Source organism: Tamandua tetradactyla, chromosome 5, assembly GCF_023851605.1.
Source record: "Tamandua tetradactyla isolate mTamTet1 chromosome 5, mTamTet1.pri, whole genome shotgun sequence".
In the NCBI taxonomy this organism is placed as follows: Eukaryota; Metazoa; Chordata; class Mammalia; order Pilosa; family Myrmecophagidae; genus Tamandua; species Tamandua tetradactyla.
In genome coordinates, this window is record NC_135331.1 from 96154349 (window position 1) to 96179545 (window position 25197).

The 25197-nt window shown below is 35.4% G+C and overlaps 1 protein-coding gene across 6 annotated transcripts in view; it reads left to right on the plus strand.

The window, feature by feature from the left end:
• Positions 1-25197, plus strand: part of DNAH8 (dynein axonemal heavy chain 8) — a 453252-nt gene that overhangs the window by 196347 nt on the left and 231708 nt on the right. For all 6 annotated transcript variants that reach the window (XM_077161688.1, XM_077161686.1, XM_077161689.1 and 3 more), the window contains 8 exons: positions 6520-6646; positions 9468-9703; positions 11436-11540; positions 16085-16198; positions 17859-17921; positions 19011-19111; positions 23492-23629; positions 23936-24176. In XM_077161688.1, the coding sequence (XP_077017803.1) occupies positions 6520-6646; positions 9468-9703; positions 11436-11540; positions 16085-16198; positions 17859-17921; positions 19011-19111; positions 23492-23629; positions 23936-24176 (1125 nt within the window). The remainder of the gene's footprint in view (positions 1-6519; positions 6647-9467; positions 9704-11435; positions 11541-16084; positions 16199-17858; positions 17922-19010; positions 19112-23491; positions 23630-23935; positions 24177-25197) is intronic.

Here is a 25197-nt window from a genome sequence, read left to right on the forward strand (position 1 = left end):
GAGAGGCGGTCCCCTGAAACCGCGGCGGCTGGCGCCCACACCACGCGCAGCCCCCCGGACCAACTGAGAGAATTGGATCAGAAATCCCCAGGCTGCGGAGAACGGTGACGGGTGGGGGAGGCCCCTTCCAAACCCGTGACTCCCTGGGAACGTGCACTCTCCCGGGCGGGCCACTGCCGCTGGCGCCCTCCCGCCACGCCTGTCGCCCCGGGCCGACTAGGAAATTCGGACGGGCGCTTTCCCAGGCTGCGGCGGCCAGCGACCCTCCCCGCGTTCATACCCCGGGCCGGCTGGCACTCTTCCAAGCCACTTTGGCTGGCGAACCTCCTGGATGGCGAGAGTTTTCCAAAGTTAAAGGTCCCACAGCACCTTTTACTGGTGGGACCCGCAGACAAACGTGTGCCACGAGTGCCACCTACTGGGCAGGATAAGAAAAACAGAACCCAGAGATTTCACAGAAAAATCTTCCAAACTTTTGGATCCAATACCCAGGGAAATCTGTCTAAATGCACAGACGCCAACAGAAGATAACGGATCACACTCAAATAATTGAAAATATGGCCCAGTCAAAGGAACAAACCAATAGTTCAAATGAGATACAGGAGCTGAGACAACTAATGCTGAATATACGAACAGAAATGGAAAACCTCTTCAAAGACGAAATCGATAAATTGAGGGAGGACATGAAGAAGACATGGGCTGAACATAAAGAAGAAATAGAAAAACTGAAAAAACAAATCACAGAAGTTATGGAAGTGAAGGACAAAGTAGAAAAGATAGAAAAAACAATGGATACCTACAATGATAGATTCAAAGAGACAGAAGATAGAATTAGTGATTTGGAGGATGGAACATCTGAATTCCAAAAACAAACAGAAACTATCGGGAAAAGAATGGAAAAATTTGAACAGGGTATCAGGGAACTCAAGGTCAATATGAACCACACAAATATACGTGTTCTGGTTGTCCCAGAAGGAGAAGAGAAGGGAAAAGGAGGAGAAAAACTAATGGAAGAAATTATCACTGAAAATTTCCCAACTCTTATGAAAGACCTAAAATTACAGATCCAAGAAGTGCAGCGCACCCCAAAGAGATTAGACCCAAATAGGCGTTCTCCAAGACACTTACTAGTTAGAATGTCAGAGGTCAAAGAGAAAGAGAGGATCTTGAAAGCAGCAAGAGAAAAACAATCCATCACATACAAGGGAAACCCAATAAGACTAGGTGTAGATTTCTCAGCAGAAACCATGGAGGCTAGAAGACAGTGGGATGATATATTTAAATTACTAAAAGAGAAAAACTGCCAACCAAGACTCCTATATCCAGCAAAATTGTCCTTCAAAAATGAGGGAGAAATTAAAACATTCTCAGACAAAAAGTCACTGAGAGAATTTGTGACCAAGAGACCAGCTCTGCAGGAAATACTAAAGGGAGCACTAGAGTCAGATACAAAAAGACAGAAGAGAGAGGTATGGAGAAGAGTGTAGAAAGAAGGAAAGTCAGATATGATATATGTAATACAAAAGGCAAAATGGCAGAGGAAAATATTATCCAAACAGTAATAACACTAAATGTTAATGGACTGAATTCCCCAATCAAAAGACATAGACTGGCAGAATGGATTAAAAAACAGGATCCTTCTATATGCTGTCTACAGGAAATAGATCTTAGACCCAAAGATAAACATAGGTTGAAAGTGAAAGGTTGGGAAAAGATATTTCATGCAAATAACAACCAGAAAAGAGCAGGAGTGGCTATACTAATATCCAACAAATTAGACTTCAAATGTAAAACAGTTAAAAGAGACAAAGAAGGACACTATATACTAATAAAAGGAACAATTAAACAAGAAGACATAACAATCATAAATATTTACGCACCGAACCGGAATGCCCCAAAATACGTGACGAATATACTGCAAACACTGAAAAGGGAAATAGACACAAATACCATAATAGTTGGAGACTTCAATTCCCCACTCTCATCAATGGACAGAACATCTAGACAGAGGATCAATAAAGAAATAGAGAATCTGAATATTACTATAAAGGAGCTAGACTTAACAGACATTTATAGGACATTAAATCCCACAACAGCAGGATACACCTTTTTCTCAAGTGCTCATGGATCATTCTCAAAGAGAGACCATATGCTGGGTCACAAAGCAAGTCTTAACAAATTTAAAAAGATTGAAATCATACACAACACTTTCTCGGATCATAAAGGAATGAAGTTGGAAATCAATAATAGGCGGAATGCCAGAAAATTCACAAATACGTGGAGGCTCAACAACACACTCTTAAACAACGAGTGGGTCAAAGAAGAAATTGCAAGAGAAATTAGTAAATACCTCAAGGCAAATTAAAATGAAAACACAACATATCAAAACTTATGGGATGCAGCAAAGGCAGTGCTAAGAGGGAAATTTATTGCCCTAAATGCCTATATCAGAAAAGAAGAAAAGGCAAACATGCAGGAATTAACTGTTCACTTGGAAGAAGTGGAGAAAGAACAGCAAACTAATCCCAAAGCAAGCAAAAGGAAAGAAATAACAAAGATCAGAGCAGAAATAAATGAAATTGAAAACATGAAAAGAATAGAGAAAATCAATAAGGCCAGAAGTTGGTTCTATGAGAAAATCAATAAGATTGATGGGCCCTTATCAAGATTGAGAAAAAGTAGAAGAGAGAGGATGCAAATAAATAAGATCAGAAATGGAAGAGGAGACATAACTACTGACCTCACAGAAATAAAGGAGGTAATAACAGGATACTATGAACAACTTTACGCTAATAAATACAACAATTTAGATGAAATGGACGGGTTCCTGGAAAGACATGAACATCCAACTTTGACTCAAGAAGACATAGATGACCCCAACAAACCAATCATAAGTAAAGAAATTGAATTAGTCATTCAAAAGCTTCCTAAAAAGAAAAGTCCAGGACCAGATGGCTTCACATGTGAATTCTACCAAACATTCCAGAAAGAATTAGTACCAATTCTCCTCAAACTCTTCAAAAAAATCGAAGTGGAGGGAAAACTACCTAATTCATTCTATGAAGCCAACATCACCCTCATACCAAAACCAGGCAAAGATATTACAAAAAAAGAAAACTACAGACCAATCTCTGTAATGAATATAGATGCAAAAATCCTCAATAAAATTCTAGCAAATCGTATCCAACAACACATTAAAAGAATTATACATCATGACCATGTAGGATTCATCCCAGGTATGCAAAGATGGTTCAACATAAGAAAATCAATTAATGTAATACACCATATCAACAAATCAAAGCAGAAAAATCACATGATCATCTCAATTGATGCAGAGAAGGCATTTGACAAGATTCAACATCCTTTCCTGTTGAAAACACTTCAAAAGATAGGAATACAAGGAAACTTCCTTAAAATCATAGAGGGAATATATGAAAAACCCACAGCTAATATCATCCTCAATGGGGAAAAATTGAAAACTTTCCCCCTAAGATCAGGAACAAGACAAGGATGTCCACTATCACCACTATTATTCAACATTGTGCTGGAGGTTCTAGCCAGAGCAATTAGACAGGAAAAAGAAATACAAGGCATCAAAATTGGAAAGGAAGAAGTAAAACTATCACTGTTTGCAGACGATATGATACTATACATCGAAAACCCGGAAAAATGCACAACAAAACTACTAGAGCTAATAAATGAGTACAGCAAAGTAGCAGGTTACAAGATCAACATTCAAAAATCTGTAGCATTTCTATACACTAGTAATGAACAAGCTGAGGGGGAAATCAAGAAACGAATCCCATTTACAATTACAACTAAAAGAATAAAATACCTAGGAATAAATTTAACTAAAGAGACAAAAAACCTATATAAAGAAAACTACAAAAAACTGCTAAAAGAAATCACAGAAGACCTAAATAGATGGAAGGGCATACCGTGTTCATGGATTGGAAGACTAAATATAGTTAAGATGTCAATCCTACCTAAATTGATTTACAGATTCAATGCAATACCAATCAAAATCCCTACAACTTATTTTTCAGAAATAGAAAAACCAATAAGCAAATTTATCTGGAAGGGCAGGGTGCCCCGAATTGCTAAAAACATCTTGAGGAAAAAAAACGAAGCTGGAGGTCTAGCGATGCCTGACTTTAAGGCATATTATGAAGCCACAGTGGTCAAAACAGCATGGTATTGGCATAAAGATAGATATATCGACCAATGGAATCGAACAGAGTGCTCAGATATAGACCCTCTCATCTATGGACATTTGATCTTTGATAAGGCAGTCAAGCCAACTCACCTGGGACAGAACAGTCTCTTCAATAAATGGTGCCTAAAGAACTGGATATCCATATGCAAAAGAATGAAAGAAGACCCATCTCTCACGCCCTATACAAAAGTTAACTCAAAATGGATCAAAGATCTAAACATTAGGTCTAAGACCATAAAACAATTAGAGGAAAATGTTGGGAGATATCTTATGGATCTTACAACTGGAGGTGGTTTTATGGACCTTAAACCTAAAGCAAGAACACTGAAGAAGGAAATAAATAAATGGGAGCTCCTCAAAATTAAACACTTTTGTGCATCAAAGAACTTCATCAAGAAAGTAGAAAGACAGCCTACACAATGGGAGACAATATTTGGAAATGATATATCAGATAAAGGTCTAGTATCCAGAATTTATAAAGAGATTGTTCATCTCAACAAGAAAAAGACAGCCAACCCAATTACAAAATGGGAAAAAGACTTGAACAGACACCTCTCAGAAGAGGAAATACAAATGGCCAAAAGGCACATGAAGAGATGCTCAGTGTCCCTGGCCATTAGAGAAATGCAAATCAAAACCACAATGAGATATCATCTCACACCCACCAAAATGGCCATTATCAACAAAACAGAAAATGACAAGTGCTGGAGAGGATGCGGAGAAAGAGGCATACTTATCCACTGTTGGTGGGAATGTCAAATAGTGCAACCACTGTGGAAGGCAGTTTGGCAGTTCCTCAAAAAACTGAATATAGAATTGCCATATGACCCAGCAATACCATTGCTGGGAATCTACTCAAAGGACTTAAGGGCAAAGACACAAACGGACATTTGCACACCAATGTTTATAGCAGCGTTATTTACAATTGCAAAGAGATGGAAACAGCTGAAATCTCCATCAACAGAAGAGTGGCTAAACAAACTGTGGTATATACATACGATGGAATACTATGCAGCTTTAAGACAGGATAAACTTATGAAGCATGTAATAACATGGATGAACCTAGAGAACATTATGCTGAGTGAGTCTAGCCAAAAACTAAAGGACAAATACTGTATGGTCCCACTGATGTGAACAGACATTCGAGAATAAATTTGGAATATGTCATTGGTAACAGAGTCCAGCAGGAGGTAGAAACAGGGTAAGATAATGGGCAATTGGAGTTGAAGGGATACAGACGGTGTAACAGGACTAGATACAAAAACTCAAAAATGGACAGCACAATAATACCTAATTATAAAGTAATCATGTTAAAACACTGAATGAAGCTGCATCTGAGCTATAGGTTTTTGTTTTGTTTTGTTTTGATTTTACTATTATTACTTTTATTTTTTTCTGTATATTAACATTCTATATCTTTTTCGGTTATGTTGCTAGTTCTTCTAAACCGATGCAAATGTACTAAGAAATAATGATCATGCATCTATGTGATGATGTTAAGAATTACTGATTGCATATGTAGAATGGTATGATTTCTAAATGTTGGGTTAATTTCTTTTTTTCCGTTAATTAAAAAAAAAAAAAAAAGAGAAGGGGTAATTAAAAAAAAAAAATTACCCCTTATATACTGTTGGTGAGAAAATGGTACAGCCACTGTGTGAAACATTTTGGTGGTTCCTCAGAAAGTTAAACAGAAAATGACTATATGACCTGGCAGTCAACATCTCGGTATATATCCAAAGGAGTGAATTGTTATTTAGCCATTAAAAAAAAAAAGAAGTACTAATACATAGTACAATATGGATGAACCTTGAAGAGATCATGTTTAGTGAAATTATCCAGACACAAAGTACATGTATTGTATGATCTATCTTATATGAAATACTCAGAATAAGTGAATTAATAGAGACGAAAAGCAGAATAGTTAGCAGGGGCTAGTGGAAGGGAAGAATGGGAAGTTGTGGGTACAAATTTCTGTTTTGGGTGATGAAAATAGATACTAGTACATTGTTAGTGTACTTAGTGTCACCAAATTGTACTCTTAATAATGGTTAAAATTGTTTTTATGCTATGCATATTTTACCCAAATAAAATGGAATTTTTTAAAAACAGGGAGAAAGGAAGTAAGGAGAGATGGAGGAAGGGAGAAAAAGAGATAAATAGGACCACATTTGGATTGTTGAATCTGGATGATGGCTATCTGAAGATCTGTATTCTACTTCTGGGTAGATTTGGAAATGTTCATAGTAACAAGTATTCAAAGAAAAAAATTAAAACATTGATGAACTGTTTCCTTACTACAGGAGTTTTTGGCTAACAACCCTTCTCTGACTGAAATCAGATCAGAAATTCTACACTATGCTACTTTTGAGCAGGAGATTGAAGAGTTGAAGCCTATTATTGTTGTAGGAGCACTTGAATTGCACACAGGTACTAAAAATATTTATTATGTAAGGTGTCTGTGCTTTCATATGAACTATAACCTTATTTATTAGCAAGCAGTTGTTACCTTGGTACAATATTAGGAATATTAAATAATTCTGTGCCACCAATGTTATTCTAATATATATATATATATATATATATATATATATATATATATATATATATATATATATATATATGTCACGGAGGCTGATTTTTAAATGTGGCAGTCACACAAATAAAACTATGACTGAACCTCTTTTTTAGGTCACTGTGCAGAGGGGTTTATGTGCATGATATAGTAGTCAAACAGTTTGAGGTCTCCTGAGATGGTATTCCATTTGGAATTAGAATGTCGAAGGATGATGAGAGCAGCACTTAATGTCTGAAATAAAAATATAAAACTGAATTTGTTTCTTCCTGTAATAAAGGTTATGCTAGTCAGGCACAGTGTTCCTAGCAGAACAGACCGCTGATCCTGTAGAGGGTGTTCGGGCAGCTTGGAGATCAAGAAACGAGGGTGTAAATAGGGCAATAATATCTGCAGAAGCGAGTTTACTTAGATGAGACTGTTGTTGGTGGAAGCCCCTCCCAACTGGTTGATTTTCACAAGGGAGGAATTGACATTGATTGGTTTGTGGTTTAGCAGACTTTGTGGGGCAAAAAGTTTGTGAACTGAGGTGAGTTGTTCTATTACATGGGATTAGCCACCAGTTCTAGGGGCTACTTGTTACCATGGTTATAGAATAATCTTGTCTTGAATGTGTGGGAAACTTCTTATTCTCAGAAGATATGTTAAAATGAACGATTTTTCTGTAGTTCTTGACTTTAAGTATATTTTCAGATCCATCCTCAAGAAGTCAGTGTAACAGTGGATATAGAGTTTGACTACCTTTGCTGCTTGACCCCTTTAATCTCCACTTGCTGTGCAAAGTGTGGTAATGACAGTATCTACCTCATGAACTACTTTGTAGAAGAAGCTTCGCATAGTCTATGGTTGATGTTCAGTAGACATTAAATATTGTTATTGTTATTATACCTATCAAGAAAGCGTTTAACTTTGTGAAGAGTTACAAGGTACTTGAGAGGATTATTTAGCTAGAAATCAGAAACTGTACATTAGGGACACTGATTATAAGAACTGCTTTAGTTTTAGAACTGTACTCTCCCTATTATGTCTCTCAAATTTTCTATTCATTTCCTCATAGTGGTTGGCACTATGATATTTTAATATAAAAAGCAACGTAGCATAGTATTACAGTGGCTTGGGTGCTTGTTTTTAGAAAATTAAACTATGAAGAGAGTAGTTGATGATAGTTGTAAAAATAGGGGATAGCAGCAGAATCTTTGGCTTAAGGAAGAGGAGAAAAGAGGCCTATGAGGTATGGGCCACACGAGATGTGACCCGATGGCCTCAGTCAACAAGCCAGCTGTGTGGTTCTTCTCAGGCTACATAGTATTATCAGTTTAAGTGTTGGAAGTTGAGAAGGGAGCAGTCACTATTTGAGCTTGTTGAAACTAGGGAATGTAGGGGTAATGAGGGCAGAAAAGAGGAATGGTTAAGGATTGATCAATAAGGTAGAGTTTAGTAGTAGAGCTGGTTTTTGTTTGTTTGTTTTGCAAGGAAAAGAAACCCGTATGTATTAGTTAGGGTTCTCTAGAGAAGCAGAGCCAACAGAATTTAGAGATATTTCTAAATATGAGATTTTATAGAAGTATCTCAGGCAACTGTGGAGATGCACAAGTCCAAATTCTGTAGGGCAGGCCACTAGCTGGCAAATGTGATGAACACAATAGATGAATTCTCCAGGAGAGGCTGGCTGGCTGAAGAAGAAATAAATATTCTCTCTTCTCCCTTAAACATTCAACTAATTGGATTAAATCCAGCTGATTGTATTCTCTCATTGCATCAGACACTCTCTTGGTTGATCTAGATATAATGAGCCACAGACGCAGTCAACCGACTGATGATTTAATAAACCATCCTTCTGGCTTATTAACCAACCACAAATGTCCTTACAGTAATGGATAGGCCAGTAATTGCTTAAGCAGATAAATGAGTATCACCTGGCCAAGTTGACATTTGAACCTAACCCTCATACCATGTGAGCTGTGTTAAGGAAAAACATATCACAGAATCTAAAATGCAACAGACCTAGATTAGGAATGGCCCAGAACTAGGGGGAGTATAGGAATCTGATGAAATTATTTCTCTCTGCCTGATATTCCTTCTTTCTGTGCATGCCTTTTTCTGTGTCCTAGACCAAATGACTTCCCCTTGTCTCATTCTGCACTCTCAAGGAAGGATTCTGATTGGTCCATAATAGTTTCAGGATTGACCTGGGACAATCAGAGGCCCAGGGTATGGGTCAGGTTATACAGATACTCTAGCCGTGTGGATGAGGTGTGGATGGAGTAGAAAGAAAATTGCAGACAGGGTTTTGTAGACACACACACACACACAAAGATTTCACTCCACTATGTTGGGATACCCAGAGAAAAGTGGGGGAATGAGTGAGGCCCACTAATGGAATGGCCAGAAACAGAGCAAGGCTCATACAGGATAGTGCTAGAACTAATGTCAAAAAGTCTTGCTTATAGCCTGTGATACCTTTCTTATGCACAGCTTGCCATACTCTATGGGATTGGGGATTAATTTCTTAAAAATCTAGTGTGCTAGATTTTTAGTGTGCTAGAAATATGCTTAATCAGAATTAAGAATTAATTAAGAATTAATTCAGATTAAGCATATTTAATATGCCCATTAGCCATATGTGTTTCTGAATGTTAATTGTATTTAATTTTGATCTTTTCTTGTCTTTACCAGGACCAATGAAATTGGCCTTATCAATTGAGGCTAAGGCATGGAAGATGTTACTCTGTCGATATTTGAATGAAGAATATAAAAAGAAAATGTCAGACATGATAGCATTTATTAATGAATACTTAAAAAAGTTATCTAGGCCTATTCGTGATTTAGATGATGTCAGATTTGCAATGGAAGCCTTGTCTTCTATCCGTGATAATGAAATTCAAATGGATATGACTTTAGGACCAATTGAAGTAAGAAATGAGTGTGTTTTTCATCCTTGCAATGCTATTTTTTGGGGGACATAGAGATGTAATAAAAAGCTATTCTGTTAACATGTTTCTTCATCTGCTTTATGGCACATTCTGCCTATTTCTCTTTTCTGATGTTTATGTCACTGGGGGATTTTGGCAATTCTCAACAATGACCAGTATACAAAAGAATATTGTATTGGTAATGCTGTACTGGGCTAGACAGTGTTCAGTTTCTGATACTGATACCAACATTTTATGCAGACTTTATGACACTGTCATGTCAATCCCAACCTGTTAGGCAAGTTCTGACTTTCCTTAGTAACCAGTTTTAGGTCTCACTCCTGACCCAGTGGCATACCAGGGGTGGGGTAATGGACATAGTCCTTCCAGGCTCAATCGTAAATTATAGCATAATGTTTGGAACTTAGATCAGCAATAGATTCTTTTTCAGAGAAAGGTATTTCATTAGTTCCTCTTTGCTGCTATTACAGTTACTACAAACTTAGTGACTTAAAACAACACAAATTTATTATCTTAAAGTTTTGGAGGTCAGAAGTCCAAAAATAGGTCTTAACAAGGTTAAATCAAGGTGTTGGCAGAGCTGCATTCCTTCTGGTGGCTCTAGAAGAGGATCTGCTTCTAGAGGCTGCCAGCATCCCTGGCTCATGGCCCCTTCAAGCAGTGGCATCACTCCTACCTCTGCTTCTGTCATCATGTATTCTCTAACTCTTCTGCCTCCCACCTTCCATTCTATGGGTGCCTTTTTTTTTTTTCATATTGGGCAACCTGGTTAATCTAGGATAATCTCCTGATCTTAAATTCTGGCACATCTGTCAAGTGTCTTTTGACCTGTAAAGAAACATATTCATAGTTTCCAGAGATTAGGGGAAGCCATTATTCTGTCTACCACCACTATTTAATTACTAGCAATGTTTAGAATTTCTCTTGTGTGGTGGTAATACAAACCAGACAGATTTGGAATTGGTTTTACTTAAAAATTCTGTATTGCAATACACCCACTTATTGTGTGCAACGCTTCACCAAGATCACTTCCATTGCCCTCTCTTGGTGCCCAATGCTCGTGACTATTTTATGCTTTCTTCAATCCATTTAAGTTATATACTCTTTCAAAGCTAATGAATTTCATACATTTACTACTTCTTAAAAATCTTAGTATATGGAAATTTTGAATGCTGAACACTCATTTCTTAAGGTTTAATAACATATTATTTTTATCTAGTTGCAGAAGCTTAATTCTTCAGCATAAATTCTCCTGGTAAAACCAATTTTCAGTCTATCCCTTTAATCATTAAAGTTTCTTTTCTTTGGAGTATCTTCCACGTCATCATTTTGTTTGTTTCCTATGTACCCAAACCATATTTTAATAAGGTTTGAGAAAATATATTACATCGTGTTTGGCATAAAATCAAGGAGAGAGAGAGGAAAAAAAATGATTCCCTAGTATTTTCTAGGATAGTATTTCTCTAGGATAGTATTTCTCAGTGTGATCTGCCTGCATCTTCTTGAGAATCACCTAGGTTCTTATGAAGTGCACATCTTAGGGCCTTGAACCAAGAATCCATATCTGGTGGTTGGTGAGATTCTAGATGCTTTTTATGTATGTTTAATTTTGGGAAACACTTTTTTAGAATATGCTGTCTTCTGCTAAGACATAAAATATGTTTCCAGAAGGCATCTAAACAGTTTCCCTTCTGGTGTTTCCACTCTGCAGGAAGCCTATGCTATTTTAAATAGATTTGAAGTTGAAGTAACAAAAGAGGAATCAGAAGCAGTTGATACCTTGAGATATTCTTTCAACAAATTGCAGAGCAAAGCTGTAAGTACAGATTTAATTATCTTATTGCTGGTGTCTACCAACTCCCGAGAAAATCTTTCATACTTTTTAAAAAGGTTAATATATTTTATAGCAGCATTATTGAGATATAATTCACAAGAAATTCATTTTTTTATGTGTAGAATTCATTGATTTTTAGTTTTTTTTCAGAGATAAGCATTTATTACCATTATCTAGTTTTAGAAGGTTTGATCACCCCCAAAAGAAACCCTATACCCGTTAGCAGTCATTCTCCATTCACCCCCTCCCCTACTCACTTCAGCCCCTGGCAACCATTCATCTAATTTCTATCTCTATGGGTTTGCCTTCATGGACATTTAATATAAATGAAATTTTACAACATGTAGTCTAATGTGACTGGCTTCTTTCACTTTAGCATACCTTTAAAGCTGTTTCATACTGTCCCATGTACCAATCCTTCATTTCCATAAAAGCTAATAATGTTGAACATTTTTTTGTGCCTATTGCCATTTGTATATCTTCTTTGCAGAAATCCCTATTTAAATACTTTGCTCATTTTTTTCATTGAGAAATTTGTCTTTTTATTCTTGAATTGTAAGAATTTTGTATATCTTCTGGATACAAGCCCGTTATCAGACATGTGATTTACAAATATTCTATCCCATTCTGCCAATTGTCTTCTTACTTTCTTGATGTTGTCTTTTGAAGCACAAGAGTTTTTAATTTTGATCAAGTCCAATTGATCTGTTTTGTCACTTGTCTTTTTCATATTGTATCTAGGAAAGAATTGCCTGATCCAAGATCAGAAATATTTACTTCTGTATTTTCTTCTAAGAGTTTTTCAGTTCTTTAGCCCTTACATTTAAGTCAATGTAACATTTTGAGTTAATTAAAAAAATTTTTTTTGCATGGGCAGGCACCAGAAAATGAACCCAGGTCTCCAGCTGGGCAGGTGAGAACTCTGCTTGCCGAGCTGCCGTGGCCCGCACTGAGTTAATTTTTATATATGCTGTGAATTAGTTCTTCTTCTACGAGCTAATTTTTATATATGGTGTGAGTTAGGAGTTCTTCCTGAGCTATCCACTTGTCCCAGCACCATTTGTTGAAAAGACTGTCTTCTTCACCAGTGAATTTTCTTGTTATCTTTGTTGAAAATCAATTCATAATAAATGTAAAAGTTTATTTCTGGACTCTCAATTCTATTCCCTTGATCTTTTTGTCTATCATTATGCCAGTAACACACTATCTTGGTTACTGTAGCTTTGCAGTAAGTTTTGAAATTAAGAAGTATAAGTTCTCCAATGTTATTCTTTTTTCAAGATTGTTTTGGCTACATTGAATGAAGCTGCATGTGAGGTATAGGTTTTTTTTTTCTCTCTATTATCGTTTTAATTCTTATTCTGTTGTCTTTTTATTTCTTTTTCTGAATCGATGCAAATGTACTGAGAAATGATGAATATGCAACTATGTGATGATATTAAGAATTACTGATTGTACTGTAGAATGGAATGATTTCTAAATGTTTTGTTAATTTTTTTTTTAATTAATAAAAAAAAAAAAAAGAAAAAAAAAAGATTGTTTTGGCTGTTCTGGGTCCCTTGCATTTCTATGTGAGTTTTAGAATCAGCATGTCAATTACTACAATAAAAAGGCAGCTGGGTTATGGAAAAGGATTGTGTTAAATCTGTGTATAAATTTGGAAAATATTGCCATCTTACCTATACTAAGTCTTCTGATCCGTGAACATGGAATGTCTTTCTTTAAATTTCTTTAATTTCTTTCAGTGTTATTTTGTACTTTACAGTGTATACATCTTGAACTTCTTTTGTTAAATTTATTGCTAAGTATTTTATTCTTCTGATGTTATTGTAAATGGAGTTGTCTTTATAATTTCATTTTTCAAATTGTTCATTGCTGGTGTATAGAAATACAATTGATTATTTTGTATATTGATTTTGTATCCTGCAACCTTGTTGAACGCATTCATTAGTTTTAATTACTTTGTGTGGATATTTTATGACCTTCTGTATAGAAGACCATGTCATTTGCATATCAGAATAGATTTACTTATTTTTTTCCAATCCAGATATTTTTAATTTATTTATCTGACCTGATCATCCTGGCTAGAACCTATAGTACAATGTTGAATAGAAGTAATGAGAGCAGGCATCCTTATCTTTTCTTAATCTTAATGCAGATGCATGTAATCTTTCACCATTATGTGTGATGCTGTGAATTTTTCATAGATGACCTTTATCAGGTTGAGGATGTTCCCTTACATGCATAGTTTGATGCATGATTTTGTCATGGATGGTGTTGGATTTTGTCAGATGTCTTTTCTGTGCCAGACGGTTATGTGGTTTTGGTTGTTTCTTCTGTTAATGTGACATATCACATTGATTGATCTTCGGATATTAAACCAGCCTTGCATTTCTGGAATAAGTATTATTTGGTTTGGGCGTTTAATCATTTGTGCCTTGCTGGATTCAAATTGCTAGTGTTTTGTTGAGAATTTTTCTGTCAGTACTCAAGGAATAATTGTCTGGAGTTTTCTATTTTTGTGATGTGTTTGTCTGGTTTTGATTTCAGCATATTGACCTCAAAGAGTAAGTTAAAATGTGTTCTTCTGTCTTCTGGAAGAATTTGCAAAGGGTTTGTATTAGTTCTTCTTTAAATGTTTGGTAGAATTAATCAGTGAAGATTTGGAGCGTTTCTTCATTGGAACTTTTAAACTACTCATTCCATCTCATTACTTGTTTCAGTTTATTCAGATTTTCTGTTTCTTCTTGAATCAGTTTTAGTAGCTTGTGTGTCTTTCTAGGAGAGTGTTCATTTCATCCAAGTTATCCAATTTGTTAGCATATACTTGCTTATATTATTCACTTACAATCCTTTTTATTTCTGTAACATCACTAGTGATGTCCTCTCTTTCCTCATTTTAGTAATTTTATTTCTCTCTTTTTTTTCTTAGTCAGTCTAGCTAAAGGTTTGCCAATTTTGTTGATCTTTTTCAAAGAAGAAACTCTTGTGTTGATGGTGTTCTCTTTTATTTTTGTATTCTCTATATCACTTATTTCTGTTCTAGCTTTGATTATTTTCATACTTGTGCTTGCTTTGGGTTTAGTTTATTCTAATTTGTCTCATTTGTTAAGGTGAACTGTTAATTGATTTGAGGTCTTTTTTTCTTTATAATGTAAGCAGTTATACCTATAAATTTCCTTTTTAAGCATTTCCTAATATGTTTTTAAGGTTGTAATATATTTAAATACCAAAAGTTAGATATTAAAAATACACTCCAAGGGAGGGTCCAGATTCTTTAAGTACATGAAATTTTATTTATTAAATATTAAGTTGAGCATTGATTTAAAAATTTCCTATTTGTTGAATATTAATTAAGTTGGGTATTGGTTTAAAATTTCTCATTTATGGAAAGAATTGTCACTGATGCAAGTACAATAGCAAGGACACAGTTGAAATTGGGAATATTGCTTTTCCAACTCTGCCAACAGCCAATTGATTATCTTAGGCATATTAATAACTTAGGTATCTCAGCTTCTTCCTATTATCTTTTAGAAATATTAATATATGAAATATATAACATAATGGTTGTGAAGCTCACTTGAGCCGATGTATATTGAATACTTTTTATATTCATATTTATATAAATTCATATTCAATATTGACTATTTATTTTGAAAAATGCTGTTAGGAGAATGAGTTTTAAGAAGGAAATTGGGAACTTTCTGTTGATGACTTCATAAAACCCAATTTTCTATTATTGTTTGAGGAAGAAGTTTCATTTGGGTTACTTTCATATCTCTTTAACTGTAGTGTACCCTCTCCTTAAGTAGAGATAGACTGTTCTATGCTACAATTACTGTCAAACTTAAAATATATAGGTGTATTGCTTACAGCAGTTAAGAATAGGAGTCCTGGAACCACATTGCTAGGTTTTGCATCTTGACTTTGATTCATACTGGTTCTGGGACCTTGAGGGAGTTACTTAACCTCTGTATGTTTCAGTTTTCGCACTTGTAAAATGAGCATAATTTTAGTATTTACCCTCTAGTTGTTATGAGGCTTACGTGAGTAACATATGTAAAGAGCCTGGCAGAAAGTAAGTGTGACTTAAATCTTAGCAATTATTGTGGAAGCTTTAAAGACCATTGTGATTGGCATTTGTCATTTTTATAGCTAGAGTGATATCTCTTTGTTTTAGGGAATTTCTCCACCCACTGCAGCCGTGTGAACCAACTTGAGATTGCCAGTCTCAGACTTTAGCCTGCCCCTACAGATAGCTCGTGACCCACCCTTGATCTATAGTTGTAATTGTTTCCCTGGCCACAGAGATGACCTGAATTAACTGCAGTTACAGGGACAATTACTTTGCCTTGGGTCATGAACTAGAATTATTTGAGTCTTCTGATGGTAGCATTTGGGTTGTCTGTTTTTGTTACAAACAACATTGCAGAGAAATCTTTGTTCAAACTTGCTGGAATAGAGTTATATATTTCACTTTAGTAGATTGCTTTCACCCTAATGTAGAGTATTCTTTTTTATTCTAGGTTTCTGTACAGGATGAACTAGTTCAAGTGCAGCCACAGTTTAAAAGCAGTCTGTTAGAGTCTGTGGAAGTTTTTCGTGAGGATGTAATTACCTTTGCGGATTCATACGAAATGGTAATGTAGCTATTTGCATGCTGTGTGTTTAAGTGTTCTATGCTGTATTTATATGAAGTGAAAGTTATGAACCCTGAGAAATGCATTGTGATTTGTACATTGTGCATATTTGCAGCTTTCAAAAAAAAGGATAGCTACTCCAGTAAACATGTTTTATAGAGACACAAATATTTGAGTGTTAAAAGGACCAATTATTGTGAAGATTGTGAAAGGAACAAAGATTCTGGTCTTCTCCTTTCTCAGGGCCAGAATTCTTATAGTGGAAAATGTAACATAGTTGTTGTAAGGCTGTAAAAAAGTGTGATACCAGAGTAATGTACAAATTAATTTTGCATTTTCACTAGCTTTTGAAGAACCAATAGAGTCACTGAAAATAATGCCATACTTTATTATGACAGAAGCTACTCAGCGTGGTGTTCTAACTGATAATGGTAGACCTTCTTGAAGTTAAACTCCAAAGGTGGAGTTTTAACTCCACTAAAACATTTTGCTTTCTTTTAGTGGTCACAATGTATCTGGATTGATAGTGATTTAAGCTGTTGGTGCTACTTATAAAACATTTTTTATAACACTTTTTTTAAATTTACATGTACTAAGCTTATCTCTTTTAGTTAGATTAATCAATATTTGATTGCCTTGTCAGTCTCTCATACTGGAAATTCAGACTAATGTTTAGCATATCCATAATAATCATGATTGTACAATGTTAATATCCATAACACTCTTTCTGTTTCCATGAGGAATAGTCCTTGTTATTTTAATTGGTTATTATGTAGGACATTCTTTCAATTTTTGATTTTTTTGGGGCACTTTTCTTGTGCAAGGCTACTAACTTCTGCTTCTACTTCTTCTAAATAGCCGACACATACATGTCTCTATTTCTCTATTGGGCTGAACAATTAGTGGAAGAAGTCTGTTTTCAGAACTCCATATTACTTATTCTAATTACAACCACTGCCTCATCATTTATAATCACAAATAAAATTCAACAGAGCTCTCAGTGTGCAAATATCATAAATATATGCAAAAAACATCATATTTTTATTAGCTTTGACAAGTTCCTTTTAAGATGAATGGAAACTTGGTAATTGAACTTAATGTTGTTACATATATGAATATCTTTGTCCTTGGGAAACATATACGAAAGTTTTAAGTGTTAATAGAGCATGATGCATGCAACCTACTCCTAAAGGTTTAAAAAATAGATGATAGAAGGATATAACAATTGTGGTAAAATATTAAAAGTTGGTAAATCTGGTTATCTGTGTATGGAGTATATTGGCGTTCTCTCTATTATTTTTGTATTATGTTTGAAATTTTTGTGTAAGTTTCAAATAATATCATAACAAAAGTTTTAAAAAAGAAAAAAAGTTGGATGCTAGAGTGATGGAAATTGTTCCAATGATTGTAGTTATGGTTGCACAACTTTGTGAATACAGTAAAAACCATTGAATTGTACATTTTAAATAGGGGAATTGTATAGTAAAGTAAATTATATCTCAATAAAGCTATTACAGAAAAATTATTGAAAGCTTCATGTACCCGAATTAGACCATTTAAAATTTAAAATGTTTGTTTAAAAGAAAATAATAGATATACCCAATAAATTGACAAATACATATGATTAACCATTAAATAGAGATTATATTATTCATTACAGGAGGGACCTATGGTTCCAAATATACCACCCCAAGAAGCTAGCAACAGGTTACAGATATTTCAGGTAAAACCACATTTTTCTTTGCTACATTGATAATGTGTTGTTATTTTAAAAATGATTTTAGGGGAAAATTTATATGTTTCTACCTTATAATAGAAAAGTTAATGTTTAAAGTACATCTAGATTTAGTTTTATTCTAATTTGCTAAATGGTATAATTGACACTTTTCTGTCTTTCCACGTTCATTTCCACGGACTATAGCTTTGTGTTTTTAGAGAATAGACTCTGATTTTAAATCTCTTTTGATATGTAGGGTGATTAAAAGTTTATAGTCAATAAAATTATAGAAATAAAATCTTAAATATTAACAAGTGGTTTCCCTGACTTCCCTCTGTATTGAACACTTTAAATATTTCTGCTTGTGTAAAAAATGCTAATGTATCTGCTAAATCTATATTATTGTCTAAGCCTTGCGAGATCTGATGCCAGATATTCTCCAGGCCTGGGACTTAGGATCCAGCTGGATTATTTCTGTTTGTTTTTGTGCTTTAAAGACATTAATACTTAGCAGTCTAATTATAGGATATTAAAATCCCAATTTGAAAGAAAAAATTAAAAAGTGTGTGCATTAACTTTGCTGACTTAAATTGTTATGGTTATTTCAAATGGTGTTAATTTAAATCTTGTGTTTTATAGACTCTTTATTGAATGTAGAGAAAACAGGGTTGAGTGGATTACTAAGCTTCACTCATTTGAACCCTATAGGTTCAAGGGCCAAGTCTAAATTATTGAAAAAGCCTGAATTATAGATTTTTTAAAAATGCAGTTTTCTTACTTTCAGATATATTTATGGAAACTTGAAATATAGGTCTTGTGGGAACCAGTTAATTTATTAAGGAAATGCTTTTAGAATGCTTTAAACTAAGCTTTCTAGATGCTTACCTTTTCCTCTGATAGCCTGCTATAAATACAAATTTAGTTCACAAATCTTTGTTTCATAGATATTACTAAGTAAACTGCAACTGAGCTTTTATTCCAATTATAATAAATTCTACTATAATAGGGTTTCATTTAAGTATAATTTAATATAGTTTATGCTTATTTACATTTCGTTAATTATATTTCAGTTAATTATATAAACCTTTGTTATAGGCCAATTTTGATGATCTATGGAGGAAATTTGTTACATATTCATCTGGTGAACAGCTTTTTGGATTACCCGTGACTGACTATGAGGTTTTACACAAAACCAGGTAAGTTTGGAAAATGTAGGAGTGTTAGTAAATATAGACCATAAGAAGAATTATATCACTATCAAATCTTTATCATGTAGAAAAGACCTGACTTGGAGCACTCCTAAATTTCCCCCTTCTTCCTGGCTGTTACTGATCAATTAGATACATTGTCTTTATAAAATGTTTCAGGAGACTGAAAAATACATTGCAAAAACTCTGGCTGAGCATGGCTTTTATTTATCCTGTGCTTACTTTGTTTCTTTTCACTGTTTTATATAGTGTTAATGAGTGTGCAGAAGCACTGCAATTTTGAGTAACTTTTATATATTGAGGGGAATAACCATCCTCCACTCTTTATCCCTTTGCATTGCATTTATACTAAAGTGCTCTTTCCCATTATGACAGAATTTACTGAGATTGAAGGTCAAGGAACTTAACTAATTTTAAATAATGGCAGATCTAGGATTTAAACAAATATATTTTAGTAGAATTTTTAATATATCTTTTTCTTAAATGCAAACTTGAAATAACTGTATTAGCTTATTAGGGTATTGGCTTAAGAAAAGGACTTTATTATTGATTTGCTTCAAAATCACAGCATGAAAATTTCATGGCAAATAAACATGAGATTATTTGAAGATAAATGAATGCTTCAGCTGTTTAAGATAGGTGCTTTTAGTTTGTTAAGGCTCCCGAATGCAGTATACCAGAAATGGACTGGCTTTTATAAAGGGGATTTATTTAATTACAGATTTACAGCTCTTTGGAGGAAAGGCAGCTGGCTTTTCTCTGTCTTTCACTGTCACATGGGAAGGCACACAGCACTGTGTCTCCAAACGTCTGGAGCTGCTCTGAGCTCCTGTCTTTGATTCCGCCTTTTAAGCCTCACTCACTGAGAAAGGCACTCACTCCCCTTAGCTGACTGCACATGTAATCAGCCATAGATGAATTTCACATCATGAGGATTTAAGTTTACAGTAACAGCATAACTGGGCACCATCACCTGGCCAAATTGACACCTGAACCTTTCGTATGTCCACCTGGGCAACTATACACATCACCTTAAACCACTTAACCTCTAAATAGAAAACAATAATAGACATATTTTTCACAATCTCGAAGTAGAAAACAATAACATATTTTTTTTGCTTAGCAATGCTTTTTTGTCCTACATATAATGCATTAAATCTTTCCATATACAAAGTACATTCATTTCATCACAATATCACAAAAGCCTTAAATCATTTCAGTAACAGTACAAATACAATACCAACTCAAAAACAGTACAAAATCTCATCATAGTCTGTTACAGGCAAGTTTTGTCTTAAGGCAAAATTCTCTGGCCCTGGACCTGTGAACTTAGAGAGCAAGTTGTCTGCTTCCAGTGTACAAAGAAGGAACAGTCATAGGGTAAGCAAGCCCATTGGCAAAGGGAGAAATTAGAAGGAAAATGGGTCACTGGACCTAAGCAATTCCAAAACCCTGCATGAAGGGCAAACACCATTAGGTTTCAGAATCTGAGAGTCATTCATCCTCTGGGTTAGAAAGTGGCAGTCTCACTCTTTTCAAGGGCCTATGCAGCAGCCCTGTTCTCTTCAAACACTGGGATGAGGCTTGCAACATTGGAGAACATTTGGGAAGCCACCTTTTTTCTTGGCCTCACCCTCCTCAAACATCTGAGTGGCACTTGGATTCTCTGCCATCTCTTGGGAACATGCTCAGCCCTTCAGAATAATAGGGTGGCAGCCAGGCTGCCCCCAGTCCCTGGGGAATGTGCTCTGTCCTTTCCAAGGCCTCAGGCACCAGAATTCTTCCTTACTACTGAGGCAGAAGGCCAGCCCTCTAACTTTGGGGCAAACTCATCCCCTCCACAAGCACAATTCAATCTGCTTTCATTGCCCAGGGTTTCTTGGTTTCAGACCTTAGTTTCTGTGGTTCTATCTCTGAAGTCAGTCTTCATTTAATCTTTCCCTATTAATCCAGACTGGCAGTGGTTTTGGTTATATGGGTCTCAGAAAATTTGTTGACTTGGTTTGTAGCATACAGAGATCAAAGCCATCAGATAATAGGACCTTCCACAGATCCTTTCTGGATAACTCCATCTCCAATCCTGACTTGTCTTGTAATGACTGACTTGTTCCATGCTTGATTAAATCCTCATGTAGGGCACTGTTCTCTGGGCTCTCACTTTTTACAGCCCAGAAATTTCCAGACCATCAATTTCTGGTTTCTTTGCATCCAAAAGTTCAGTCCTCAGCCTATTCCTTTCTTGTCACTTTTACTATAAGCTGCTAGGAGAAACCAGGTGGCATCATCCATATTTAGCTTAGAAATTTTCTCACCCAAATATCCCAGATCATCACGTTCAAATTCTTCCTTCTGTCCAGCATCAGGATTCAATTTTACCAAATTCTCTGCCACCTTAAGACAAGGGTTGCTTTTCTTCCAATTTGCAACAACACATTCCTCTAAGGCTTCAATGGAAATATCTTTGGAGTCCATATTTCTATCCACAGTCTCTTCAAAGCAATCTCGGCTTTTTTTTTTATCAAGCTCCTCAGAATTCTTCCAGGATTCTCCCCTTACTATTTAAAAAGCCATTCCAACATGTTTGGTATTTGCAAATACTGTGACACTGGGCTCCCAGTACCAAAATCCATTTTAGTTTGCTAAGGCTGCTGGAATGCAATACACCAAAAATGGACTGACTTTTATGAAGGGGATTTTTTAGTTACAAATTTACAGTTCTTTGGAGGAAAGGCAGCTGGCTTTCTTCTGGCTTTCACTGTCATATGGTAAGGCACACAGAGATGACTGCTGGCCTTCCCTCCTGGCTTTTGGGATCAAATTGCTTTTCCTGGGTTGATACCTTTCTGCATCTTCAAACATCTGGATCTGAGCTATTCTGAGCTGCTTTTTTCTGAGCCTTCTTTTAAAGCCTCACTCATTGCAGCAGGCACTCCCCTTAGCCAACCACAGATGTAATCAACCATCGATGAATTTCACATGCTGGTGATTTAAGTTCACAGCAACAGAACAACTGGGCACCATCACTTGGCCAAGTTGACTCTTGAACCTATCACAATTCTTTTTCTAAAGCAGTCATTCTCCAAATTTAATCCACTGTGTTAGAACTGTAGATTTGGGTGCCTTTCTCCAGGCTTCTGGTTTAGTATCTCTGGGCTGGGTCCTGGGAAATCTGCATTCTTACATATTTTCTAGTTGATTTTTATGTACATGCAGTTTGCCGCAGTTTGAGATTCAATATTTTAACCTTTACTATATGAGGAAAAAGAATCATCACCATTTACCTTTTGGACTAATGGGCCATTTAATTTTTATCATTTTATATTTTTGAATAACTATGAATAATTTATAGAAGTAATAGTAAATGGTGGAAAGCAATTTTATTAGAAAATTTAATAAGAATTTTAGCAGAGCAAACCTAAACCATGATGTCTCTGTTTGAAAACACATGCATATACACACACACAATGGAGATTGTCCTCTTAATGCAGTTAACTGATCATAGCTGTCTTGTGTGAACAGAGCATACACATCTTGTAAGCATTGATTCCAGGTTTCTAATAGGTTCTAACTTATCACTACTTCTTATTTTTCCTATACCTGCATTATCAAAATGCAAGACTGTTGACAACTCTGATGCTGATAATTTTGTCACAGAGAGGACTGCAATCTTTGCACTATAAATACCTAACATCTTTGTTTTAAGATTTAGAATGATCAATAAATTTTTCATTTCCACATCATCTGTTTTCTTACTGTACGTCTGCCTTCAACACTTGTTCACTTATGAACTATGTCAAATAAAACTTACATAAACATCATAAAGAAAGAAATTATCATATCTTTTTCACAAAATGAGATGCTCTCAGTTCTTGCTGCAAAATATTGCACGATGAAACCCTTGCTGCTATGAAATCTATTGTTCTTTCATAATGGTATTGAGTTTAATAAAGTTCATCTAGGTTATCATCTGAAGACTCACAGTCTGAGTAAGTTACTCAAGAAAACCAGAGGTTTTTGAATAAGTTGCTCAAGGAAAATCAGAGGCTTTTAGTACGTTACTCAAGAAAAAATCAGAGGTTTTTGAGTAAGTTACTCAAGAAAAACCAGATAACTAAATAATTGAACCATTTGTTATTGCCAAATTATAGTATGATTTAGAATATTTGAAAGCTGTAAGCTTCACTTTATTGATTGAGCTTTAACAAAGTCTTTATTTTGAAAATCAGTGTAGCTGTATATATACTTGGTATCAGTAAGACATTATATACATAATGTATAAACATTTAATTAGATGAATTTTGCCTATCCATAAATGGAATTTATAAAAAAGGACAATTATATGATGACTTAATTATTTTATTTTCTCAGAAAGGAGCTCAACTTATTGCAGAAGCTGTATGGATTGTATGATACTGTCATGGGCAATATTAGTGGTTATTATGAAATACTTTGGGGAGATGTAGATATTGAAAAAATTAATGCAGAACTGCAGGAATTTCAAAACAGGTGAGTTTAATGGAATTAAGCTTACACTGACATACTTCCTATCTTCTGGGATCCTGTAGCTATTTCACAAACTGATATATTTTTGGTGCTGAAGGAATACAGATTGTGCAACAGGACTGACTGTAAAATTCAGAAATGGCCAGCACAAAACTACCTGATGGTAGCACAATAAGTACAATGAATGAAGCAGAATGTGGATAAGATTGAGGCAGAAGGGCAATCATGGGAATTAAATGTGCAAATATATAAAACCTTCTTCAAATAAATATATAGATGAAATATTTTTTTTTCTCTTTTTTATGAAAGATGTCGTAAACTTCCAAAAGGACTTAAAGATTGGCAAGCATTTTTGGATCTCAAAAAAAGAATTGATGATTTCAGTGAGTCATGTCCTCTACTGGAGATGATGACCAATAAGGCAATGAAACAAAGACACTGGGATCGAATATCTGAGTTAACTGGAACCCCATTTGATGTGGAATCCGATTCTTTTTGTCTTAGAAATATTATGGAAGCACCACTCCTTAAAAATAAGGATGATATTGAGGTATATATGTGCGTAATGTTTTATCAATGGTCCATTCAATAATATCTACTTTTTCTAAAAATTGTACAAGCATTTTATTAGAGGGTGAACTGATCCCCTTTTCAGCTTTTTAAATAGTTCCTGTATGGGGTAGTGCTGACTTTCATAGCTTTAGAGCTCTAACTCTGAGTCTCAGGTGTCCCATAAATACCCGAAGTTTCTGGGAATGACCAGGTGATATACAAACAGCTCAGTATCTCAGAATTTAGAACTAACAGTTACAACTCCTGAATAAATGTGACTGCTATAAGAGCTTACAATCTAGGAACCTTTACAACAGGCCCCCACCTGATAACTCATGCTTTCGACTTCAGTTCGCCGAGTTCTTGTATTTAGTCCATACGAGTGAGGCATGATAATATTTGTCTTTTTGTTTCTAACATTTCATTCAACATACAGTCCTAAAGGTTCATCCACCTAGCTGGATGCCTCACAACTTCATTCCTTCTACATATTTTGTATATACACACCACAGTTCCCCCTTCCATTCCTCAGTCTTTGTGCCCTTAGGTCACCTCCATCCATTGTGAATTGCAAACATTGCTGCCATAAAAACCAGTGTGCAAATGTCCACTCATGTCTCCACACTCAATTCTTCCAGGTATATACTGAGCAACGGAGTTGCAGGATCATATGGCAGTTCCCCCCCACTTCTCCATACACGCAGCCTCTTGTGGCACCACCTCACTGCCCTCCAAGGGGCTGTACCTCTCAAGTTCCCTACCAACAGTGAATAAGTACATATCTTTCTCCCTATTTTCTCTAGCTTTTGCTTCTCTCTGTTCATTTTTCAAGTTTTATTCACACATCATACTATCTAACCTAAGTGAATAGACATGCCTTTGCCACCATAATCTACATAAAGACATTTCCTTTATTCCACAAAGAATCCATACTCCTCCCCCATGCCTCGTGTCTATTGACATCTAGTTTTGGCATAATGCCTTTGTTACAATTCAGTGGAATCCTATTACAGTGTTAC